At 42.0% G+C, this 10,801-nt stretch overlaps 1 protein-coding gene across 1 annotated transcript; it reads left to right on the top strand.

The window, feature by feature from the left end:
- The first annotated feature begins 5,354 nt into the window (after nt 1-5,354).
- LOC121534144 (L-selectin-like) lies at nt 5,355-9,277 on the top strand. The gene is made up of 7 exons (XM_041840647.1): nt 5,355-5,451; nt 5,588-6,050; nt 6,162-6,269; nt 6,474-6,695; nt 7,155-7,241; nt 9,032-9,053; nt 9,164-9,277. Exons 1-7 carry the CDS (start codon nt 5,449-5,451, stop codon nt 9,204-9,206), a joined length of 948 nt encoding a protein of 315 aa, XP_041696581.1. The 5' UTR covers nt 5,355-5,448; the 3' UTR covers nt 9,207-9,277.
- Nucleotides 9,278-10,801: the final 1,524 nt, after the last annotated feature.

Here is a 10,801-nt window from a genome sequence, read left to right as displayed (position 1 = left end):
TCAAATCAAAGGCACTCCTTCGATGTACAGAGAGGGGGAAAAAGTATTTGATCCCCTGCTGATTTTGTACGTTTGCCCACTGACAAAGAATTGATCAGTCTATAATTGTAATGGTAGGTTTATTTGAACAGCGAGAGACAGAATAACAACAACAAAAAAATCCAGAAAAACGCATGTCAAAAATTTTATAAATTGATTTGCATTTTAATGAGGGAAATAAGTATTTGACCCCTCTCAATCAGAAAGATTTCTGGCTCCCAGCTGTCTTTTATACAGGTAACGAGCTGAGATTAGGAGCACACTCTTAAAGGGAGTGCTCCTAATCTCAGTTTGTTACCTGTATAAAAAGACACCTGTCCTTCGATATAAATCTTTTTTGGGATGAAAATAAAAACATAAGTTAGTAACTTTCACGAGGTTGAAGTAATAACATCCTCAACTACTTATTTTATTTATTCTTTAATTGACTTCTCAAACTCCGGCTTGGTCTGTTTCGCAAGCGTTCTAGGAAGTCTCGCGATGTCGCGCCTCTGGGTTTAGAAACTGTGCTATAACCACTTTTGGAGCGAAGGTAGTGCTCTCAAATCATATCCTGATGTCGACAACAGATGGGAGTTTTATTCATAACGTTGCTAACTTAGCTAACTAACATACATTTTGAGAACAGGTTATATTATATTAAGTGGCTAGTTAGCTAACGTTAGAAACGTTTGCTGGTCAATGAGACTGAGAGCAAGCAAACCAGCTGAACTAGCAAATAATGTAACAAAAGCATAATTTCGTATTTGAAAAAAATACTCCATCAACAGGCTCTGCATTTCAGGAATCACGGTATCAAGTACCACTGGTGCACTGTTAAATTATTTAGCCATTTAAACATAATTTAAAAAAGAAAAATCCGTTTTTGCAATAGCCCTTACTGGCTTTCATGCGATTTAAACGTGAGCTCAACTTGTCTGAGGTGTTGGACTCGATGACATGTCCTATCCATTGGAGCGCTGCAATTGGTTGGCCAAAATTCTGGGGCCGTGCTTAGCAAAGGGTCAATTGGCACCCGTAATGTTTCTGGCAAGGGGCCAGGGTTCCGTAGCCTCGTACGAACCATCCTGATCCCGCAAGCTTACAACTGAATGTAAGCTCACAAGATCAGGATGGTTCGTACGAAGCTAAGGGTTCCGGTCTAGAAGCACGGTTTAGAATGCTCCTACAGTTTTGCTTCCGTACTGCAGTTTAACTGACACTCGGCCCAGAAAGACAATTTCAATAGAAGGCCACATAGAGAAGTCAGATTTGAGAATTCCTAATAAGACACTATTCATCGTCTTTATGCACAAAACATCCATTTAATTATTCAAATAATTGTCGCTGAGGCCGATTTGTTTTTCATCACTCACAGCCGAAGATATTAACATTTTATATTCATCCAATGTCTGCCATGTTATTGGATGACGTTGTCGCTGCTCCCTGTGCGCGCTGAGTGCACGTGAAACTGGTCCATATCATTTGGATGCAACCCATCAACACTGCAACACAATGGTGCAGCACAGACGCTTGTTCCTGTCTGCTGGGAGACTGGAGACTGACTCAGGTCTTTACAGGGGTTGTGTCTGGGTCATTTCCACATGCAGTACCATGTTCCCTCTCTGTGCAATGACATGACCTCAGCCCGTTATATATAAGCTGTATGTTCTTGTTCTGAATAGTTATGGAACTCTATTTCTCAGCCCGTTATATATAAGCTGTATGTTCTTGTTCTGAATAGTTATGTAACTCTATTTCTCAGCCCGTTATATATAAGCTGTATGTTCTTGTTCTGAATAGTTATGTAACTCTATTTCTCAGCCCGTTATATATAAGCTGTATGTTCTTGTTCTGAATAGTTATGGAACTCTATTTCTCAGCCCGTTATATATAAGCTGTATGTTCTTGTTCTGAATAGTTATGTAACTCTATTTCTCAGCCCGTTATATATAAGCTGTATGTTCTTGTTCATTATTTCAACATTTTTTTTCTTTCTCTCTCAACCAGTCTCCTTTCAATTTTAAATAATGTAAACATAATGTACTGTCTAGAAGAAAATATGAAATGACCCCCACCACTTTTGTCCCTCTCCAATGACAACTTGTTTTCTAACCCCTTTAGACAGCAGGTGTTTGATGGGGTCATATCCACCGCTGTGGAACCCCACTTCACTGCAGACCAGGACCATTGTGTTTCTCCCTGAACTTTAGCTAACCTCTCTGTCAGCATCATGAGGGGACAGAATTAGATCTCATATTTAGCTAACCTCTCTGTCAGCATCATGAGGGGACAGAAACAGATCTCATCTTTAGCTAACCTCTCTGTCAGCATCATGAGGGGACAGAATCAGATCTCATATTTAGCTAACCTCTCTGTCAGCATCATGAGGGGACAGAATTAGATCTCATATTTAGCTAACCTCTCTGTCAGCATCATGAGGGGACAGAAACAGATCTCATCTTTAGCTAACCTCTCTGTCAGCATCATGAGGGGACAGAATCAGATCTCATATTTAGCTAACCTCTGTCAGCATCATGAGGGGACAGAATCAGATCTCATATTTAGCTAACCTCTCTGTCAGCATCATGAGGGGACAGATCTCATCTTTAGCTAACCTCTCTGTCAGCATCATGAGGGGACAGAAACAGATCTCATATTTAGCTTACCTTTCAAGTTTCAAGTATTAATGTCACATGCACAAGTACAGTGAAATGCCTTTCTTGCAAACTCAAAACCCAACAATGCAGTAATCAATAACAATGTATTACTACAAAAAAAACACACAAGAAATAAGAATAGGAAATATGAAATACACAATAAAGTAAGTAAGTAAGCGTACTATATACAGGAAATATTTAGAAAGTCAGTTCCAATACCCATACCAAATATTATTTACATGTACAGGGATACTGGAGTGATGGAGGTAGATACAGTTGAAGTCAGAAGTTTACATACACTTAGGTCGGAGTCATTAAAACTCGTTTTTCAACCACTCCACAAATTTCTTGTTAACAAACGATAGTTTTGGCAAGTCGGTTAGGACATCTACTTTGTGCATGACACAAGTAATTTTTCCAGCAATTGTATACAGACAGATTATTTCACTTATAATTCACTGTATCACAATTCCAGTGGGTCAGAAGTTTACATACACTAAGTTAACATAAACAGCTTGGAAAATTCCTTTAAACAGCTTGGGGAAAATTCCAGAAAATGATGTCATGGCTTCAGAAGCTTCTGATAGGCTAATTGACATAATTTGAGTCAATTGGAGGTGTACCTGTGGATGTATTTCAAGGCCTACCTTCAAACTCAGTGCCTCTTTGCTTGACATCATGGGGAAATCAAAAAAAATCAGCCAAGACCTCAGAAGAAAAATTGCAGACCTCCACAAGTCTGGTTCATCCTTGGGAGCAATTTCCAAATGCCTGAAGGTACCACGTTCATCTGTACAAATAATAGTACGCAAGTATAAACACCATGGGACCACGCAGCCGTCATACCGCTCAGGAAGGAGACGCGTTCTGTCTCCTAGAGATGAACGTACTTTGGTGCGAAAAGTGGAAATCAATCCCAGAACAACAGCAAAGGACCTTGTGAAGATGCTGGAGGAAACAGGTACAAAAGTATCTATATCCACAGTAAAACGAGTCCTATATTGACATAACCTGAAAGGCCGCTCAGCAAGGAAGAAGCCAATGCTCCAAAACCGCCATAAAAAAGCCAGACTACGGTTTGCAACTGCACATGGGGACAAAGATCGTACTTTTTGGAGAAATGTCCTCTGGTCTGATGAAACAAAAATAGAACTGTTTGGCCATAATGACCATTGTTATGTTTGGAGGAAAAAGGGGGTTGCTTGCAAGCCGAAGAACACCTTCCCAACCGTGAAGCACAGGGGTGGCAGCATCATGCTGTGGGGGTGCTTTGCTGCAGGAGGGACTGGTGCACTTCACAAAATAGATGGCATCATGAGGAAGGAAAATTATGTGGATATATTGAAGCAACATCTCAAGACATCAGTCAGGAAGTTGAAGCTTGGTCACAAATGGGTCTTCCAAATGGACAATGACCCCAAGCATACTTCCAAAGTTGTGGCAAAATGGATTAAGGACAACAAAGTCAAGGTATTGGAGTGGCCATCACAAAGCCCTGACCTCAATCCTATAGAACATTTGTGGGCAGAACTGAAAAAGCGTGTGCGAGCAAGGAGGCCTACAAACCTGACTCAGTTACACCAGCTCTGTCAGGAGGAATGGGCCAAAATTCATGCAACTTATTGTGGGACGCTTGTGGAAGGCTACCCGAAACGTTTGACCCAAGTTAAACAATTTAAAGGCAATGCTACAAAATACTAATTGAGTGTATGTAAACTTCTGACCCACTGGGAATGTGATGAAAGAAATAAAAGCTGAAAGAAATAATTCTCTCTACTATTATTCTGACATTTCACATTCTTAAAATAAAGTGGTGATCCTAACTGACCTAAAACAGGGAATTTTTTACAAGGATTAAAATGACAGGAATTGTGAAAAACTGAGTTTAAATGTATTTGGCTAAGGTGCATGTAAACTTCAGAATTCAACTGTATGTATAGGGGTAAGGGAACTAGGCAACAGGATATAAGATAAACAGAGTAGCAGCAGCTTGTACTGTATGTGAGCAATGATGTAGTGTTTGTGTGTGTGTTGGAGTGACAGTGTGTGTGAGTGTGTAGGGCCCTGTGAGTGTGCATAGAGACAGTGCAAAGATAGAAATAAAAAGGTCAATAAAGATACATGGTTAACTCAGATAGTCCGTGTAGCTATTTTGTTAGCTATTTATCAGTCGTATTGCTTGGGGATAGAAGCTGTTTCGAGAGCCTTTTTGGTGTCAGACTTGATGCACTGGTACCTCTTGCCGTGAGGGCAGCAGAGAAAATAGTCTATGGCTTGGATGGTTTTCCAGGCCTTCTTTTCACAATGCCTGATATTGAGGTCCTGGATGGCAGGGAGCTCGGACCCAGTGATGTACTGCGCTGTCCGTACAACCCGCTGTAGCGCCATGCGATCGAGGGCAGTGCTATAGCCATACCGGAAACAGATCTCACTTTAATTTCCTGAAACTGGGGCAAGTAAAACAAAACTCTACCTGGAATGCCTTGCACTTCCCAGAACTATTGCTACTAACAGTCATTCAGTCAGTCATCAATCATACCCCATTCACTGTAATGTAAAATAAACATTATAGTGAATGATAAAGCATCCGGGTATTCTATGTTATTTTGGGAATCAATGGTATAATAAGGACTCCATGTGGTACATTGACTGCAGATAGGAATCAACATAGGAGACTTTGCCAAATTGTTATGAAAGCCAAACTGAGCTCCATTCCAAACCCAGGTTAGCCCAACACCACAGCCTGAGTGCCAGAGCAGGAGACCGACACATGGTAAGTATGAGATGGGAGCTCTTTCTTGCTCTCGCTTACATCGGCTGTCCTTTCCATTCACTGTTGTATTGTAGATCGAATTATGTCTAAATGACCACAGTTTGTGATTTTTACTGTTCTTTATGGACGTACACAGGCAGTCTATGGACCCTCCTTCAGACAGCCACAGCTTGTAACAACGATGTGGATGCTGATCATAGTCCTAGGTACGTGTGGAGGACGTGCCATGGGCTGGACATATCATTACTCCGAAAAGACCATGAACTGGACCATGGCAAGAGAGTGGTGTCGTATGAACAACCACACAGACATGATGGCCATCCAAAACCAGGAAGAGAATAATTACCTCCGCGACGTCTTGCCCGATAGAACCGGGTCTCCATATTACTGGATCGGAATCACGAAGATCAATGAAAGCTGGACATGGATCGGAACCAATGGAACGTGGGTTGGGAATTATTCCTGGGCACCCAACGAACCCAATAACATACTGGGTGAGGAGTGCGTTGAGATGTACGTCAACAAAGGGAACAGCGAGAATCACGGGAAGTGGAACGATGACAAGTGCTCAAATCTCAAATACTCGCTGTGCTACAGAGGTGAGGGACTCAACCATTGTTGTAGTTTTTTTAAAGGCCACCAGTAAATCATTAGATGAACGCTGTGTTGAGATTGTGACACATATTACAGTATGTATATTTCTGTAACAGAGCAGTGCAACCAAACATCATGCAAGGGACAAGGGAGATGCTTGGAGACCATCAACAACTTTACCTGTGTGTGTGAACCTGGGTTTGAGGGACACGGGTGCCAAACAGGTAAGGGGAATCTGGGAAGCTGCTGTTCCCACCGTGTCACACTCACCTCTCCTTTAACCTATGACCTTTTCTAATGAGGGTCACTATGGCTACAACATCTGCATTCCCCAATTTCCTGCGTAGTACTTAATTTATGCATCAGTCATTATGACAGGCCCCTAATGTCCCCCACTGTTGTGCTGAAACCTGTCTTTGCCCCTAAAGCTAAGGGATGTGACCCTTTCTGTCTACCTGATGGGTTTGTGAACTGCTCTGCTGTCGACCTTACTGTGAACTCTACCTGCCGGTTGAGCTGTGAGAAGGGGAGTCTACTGCTGGGATTACCAGAGGTCAGCTGTAGCATGGACAGGGTCTGGACCGGGGTCCGCGGCGACGACGTCTGGAGCAGGATCTGGTTATGGAGCGGACGGAGGCCAGTTTGTGCAAGTAATTAAATCCCCGATACCATCTCTCATCACGTACGGGTTACAGAACAAAGTCATGTTGCTAGGCTAGCTGGCTACACCTCTGGTGTCTCAGAGGAAGTGAGGCCCCCCACGGGGGGGCTGCAGATGGAAATGAATTGTTAGCTAAATCTTGTGCAATGCATCACTGCTCAGTATACTGAGACTTGTCTTTTTGTTGTACATACATTGACCCTGTCCACATAAAGTTACTAAATAATGCAAGTCAAGGCAGGCTGTTTGGAGTTTGACATACTGTATATACTGCATATATACTGTAGGGGGGGGGGGGTAACCCATTAACACTGCAACACAATGGTGCAGCACAGACTGCTGGGAGACTGGAGACTGACTCAGGTCTTTACAGGGGTTGTGTCTGGGTCATTTCCACATGCAGTACCATGTTGGACTGTAGCTGCTGGTTGACTGTGTGTTTCCTCAGGTTATCAGCATGTCCTAATGGTTGTAGCTGCTGGTTCGATGCTCTCAATGTCCTGCTGCATCTGCTGTTGTTTCAATCACAGAAAAAGTAAGTTCCAGTTGATTATAAAAAAAATAAAAAAAGAGAGATCAAGTATTTTGTAATACTCTGTATAGAATGGGTCGTTCTTGAATTACGGTGGCATTTTGAAAAAAATTAACTTAATTTATCTAGATGTATTTTTCTTTAAATGTATTAGGGTACATTATTATGGTACATCTAAATAAATTTATATGGCAGCTTAATGACTTAAAATATTTTTTACCATTAAGATAAAATTGTGGCACTAGTAGGAGTAGTAACACCAATGATGGTAACACCAATGATGGTAACACCAATGAGATGATGGTAACACCAATGATGGTAACACCAATGATGGTGACACCAATGAGATGATGGTAACACCAATGAGATGATGGTAACACCAATGATGGTAACACCAATGAGATGATGGTAACACCAATGAGATGATGGTAACACCAATGAGACATTTTAGCTAAATGAGGACTTTCTGAAATGGAAGCCACAAATGCTAAAATCTAAGGTCATCAATCCTTTACTAAAGTGATATGATTAATCATTTTGCTCACAATGTTATTTCCCTTCATTTAAAATTGACTAACACCTTTGATTTAGACATACCAAATTGTCATCTTACATTTTAGTCATTTAGCAGACACTCTTATCCAGAGTGACTTACAGTAGTGCATGCATATATTTTCATACTGGTCCCCCTTGGGAATCAAACCCACAACCCTGGCGTTGCAAGCGCCATGCTCTACCAACCGTGCCACACAGAATCAATGGAATCTTCAAATTGATGACATACTAAAAGGGTGTGATTAGCTAATAACGTTCTTTAATATAGACTCCTCCCCCAATAACAGTTTGCCACTGGAAAGAATGCTCAGGGTCCTTGTATATATTTTTAATCAGTGATTTTCAAGGCGGAAACACCAATGACATAAAACTGAGGGACACACATTATAATAGTTTTTTTTGTAAAAGTATTTAAATAGTCTTCTTTGTTTTTATTGATCTATACAATATATTAGATAGATACAGATATCTCTAAATCCCCAAAACATGTCACTACACCTCTATCACCAGCGGGACAAGCCAATTTGCTATCCCCCAGTAGTTTTTACAATGCATACCCATAGATGTGCTGCAGTATAAAGGACTTAGCTACACGTGTTTTCTTATTAAACTTTCTTATACAATTATTTGTCATGTTTTTGTCATTTTAAAGTGTTTTTACTTAGGGCCTCCCGAGTGGCGCAGCGGTCTAAGGCACTGCATCGCAGTGCTTGAGGCGTCACCACAGCCCCGGGTTTGACCCCAGGCTGTGTCACAGCCGGCCGTGACCGGGAGACCCATGAGGCGGCGCACAATTGGCCCAGCGTCGTCCGGGTTAGGGGAGGGTTTGGCCGGCCGGGATTTCCTTGTCCCATCGTGCTTTAGCGACTCCTTGTGGTGGGCCCGGGTGCCTGCAAGCTGACTTTGGTCGCTGGTTGGATGGTGTTTCCTCCGACACATTGGTGCGGCTGGCTTCCGGGTTAAGCGAGCAGTGTGTCAAGAAGCAGTGTGGCTGGGCAGGGTCGTGTTTCGGAGGATGCATGGCTCTTGACCTTTGCCTTTCCCGAGTTCATATGGGTGTTGCAGCGATGGGACAAGACCGTAACTAACAATTGGATATCATGAAATTGGGGAGAAAAGGGGTAAAAGTCTTTTTAAAACTTGTTTTTACGTGGTGCAAAAGTCAAGGGACAGCATTTCAAGCAATTCAAGAATTAGTTTTAGCATATTTTTTTTTTCTCTTTTGATATTTTCTTCAGGAAAGAAGCATGCCCAACTAAGGTATGAGTGGGATGCTGGCTTCTCACCCAGGCCATGTACTTGGTAAGTGCAGTAATAGTATGTTGTTGTTGTTTTTGATTGATATCTTGTATTTTACTCTTATCCTGAAGGGAACCAGAGGAGGGTGTGACGTCATCCAATGGGGACATCTGATGGACCGCTGAGACTTCATGAATGATGTCATAATCGACCTATTATATTAGTCCACGTCAAACACAGGATGTTTGTAAATCGTTATTGTTACTGTATGTTATGTGAATTCTACAAGTTCAACAGCTTTTGTGTAAGAAAAGTAAATAAAACTATTTTAGCTCACTTGATTTTTGGGGTTCAGAGTGTATATGGGGTAAATCAGCGTGTGTGGGAACAACACCTTTTTCTTTCCACTTCAAGCGCTGGGCGTGAGTGTGTATGTGTTCCTATAAATTCCAAAGGAAGTCACAGTCCCAAAATATTTTCTTAACCTTTTACTGCAGTGGGCTAAATCAGTGTTTCTTGGTAGTCTTAAACAAATCTACTTTGAAACAAAAGTATACACCTCACACACAGGTATGTTATGGGCTTTATACAGTGGGGAGAACAAGTATTTGATACACTGCCGATTTTGCAGGTTTTCCTACTTACAAAGCATGTAGAGGTCTGTAATTTTTATCATAGGTACACTTCAACTGTGAGAGACGGAATCTAAAACAAAAATCCCGAAAATCACATTGTATGATTTTTAAGTCATTCATTTGCATTTTATTGCATGACGTAAGTATTTGATACATCAAAAAAGCAGAACTTAATATTTGGTACAGAAACCTTTGTTTGCAATTACAGAGATCATACGTTTCCTGTAGGTCTTGACCAGGTTTGCACACACTGCAGCAGGGATTTTGGCCCACTCCTCCATACAGACCTTCTCCAGATCCTTCAGGTTTCGGGGCTGTCGCTGGGCAATACAGACTTTCAGCTCCCTCCAAAGATGTTCTATTGGGTTCAGGTCTGGAGACTGGCTAGGCCACTCCAGGACCTTGAGATGCTTCTTACGGAGCCACTCCTTAGTTGCCCTGGCTGTGTGTTTCGGGTCGTTGTCATGCTGGAAAACCCAGCCACGACCCATCTTCAATGCTCTTACTGAGAGAAGGAGGTTGTTGGCCAAGATCTCGCGATACATGGCCCCATCCACCCTCCCCTCAATATGGTGCAGTCATCCTGTCCCCTTTGCAGAAAAGCATCCCCAAAGAATGATGTTTCCACCTCCATGCTTCACGGTTGGGATGGTGTTCTTGGGGTTGTACTCATTCTTCTTCTTCCTCCAAACACGGCGAGTGGAGTTTAGACCAAAAAGCTCTATTTTTGTCTCATCAGACCACATGACCTTCTCCCATTCCTCCTAATAATTGCGCCAACAGTTGTTGCCTTGTCACCAAGCTGCTTGCTTATTGTCCTGTAGCCCATCCCAGCCTTGTGCAGGTCTACAATTTTATCCCTGATGTCCTTACACAGCTCTCTGGTCTTGGCCATTGTGGAGAAGTTGGAGTCTGTTTGATTGAGTGTGTGGACAGGTGTCTTTTATACAGGTAACGAGTTCAAACAGGTGCAGTTAATACAGGTAATAAGTGGAGAACAGGAGGGCTTCTTAAAGAACAACTAACATGTCTGTGAGAGCCGGAATTCTTACTGGTTGGTAGGTGATCAAATACTTATGTCATGCAATAAAATGCAAATGAATGACTTAAAAATCATACAATGTGATTTTCTGG

The sequence above is a fragment of the Coregonus clupeaformis genome, chromosome 20 (genome assembly GCF_020615455.1).
Source record: "Coregonus clupeaformis isolate EN_2021a chromosome 20, ASM2061545v1, whole genome shotgun sequence".
NCBI lineage: Eukaryota > Metazoa > Chordata > Actinopteri > Salmoniformes > Salmonidae > Coregonus > Coregonus clupeaformis.
Note: the sequence above shows the minus strand (reverse complement) of the source record. Positions and strands in the feature narration are given on the sequence as shown.

Coding starts and splice junctions, on each gene's coding strand:
- LOC121534144 (XM_041840647.1), top strand. Junction 6,051..6,161: donor ATACTCGCTGTGCTACAGAG/GTGAGGGACTCA, acceptor TTTCTGTAACAG/AGCAGTGCAACCAAACATCA. Junction 9,054..9,163: donor AAGAAGCATGCCCAACTAAG/GTATGAGTGGGA, acceptor CTTATCCTGAAG/GGAACCAGAGGAGGGTGTGA.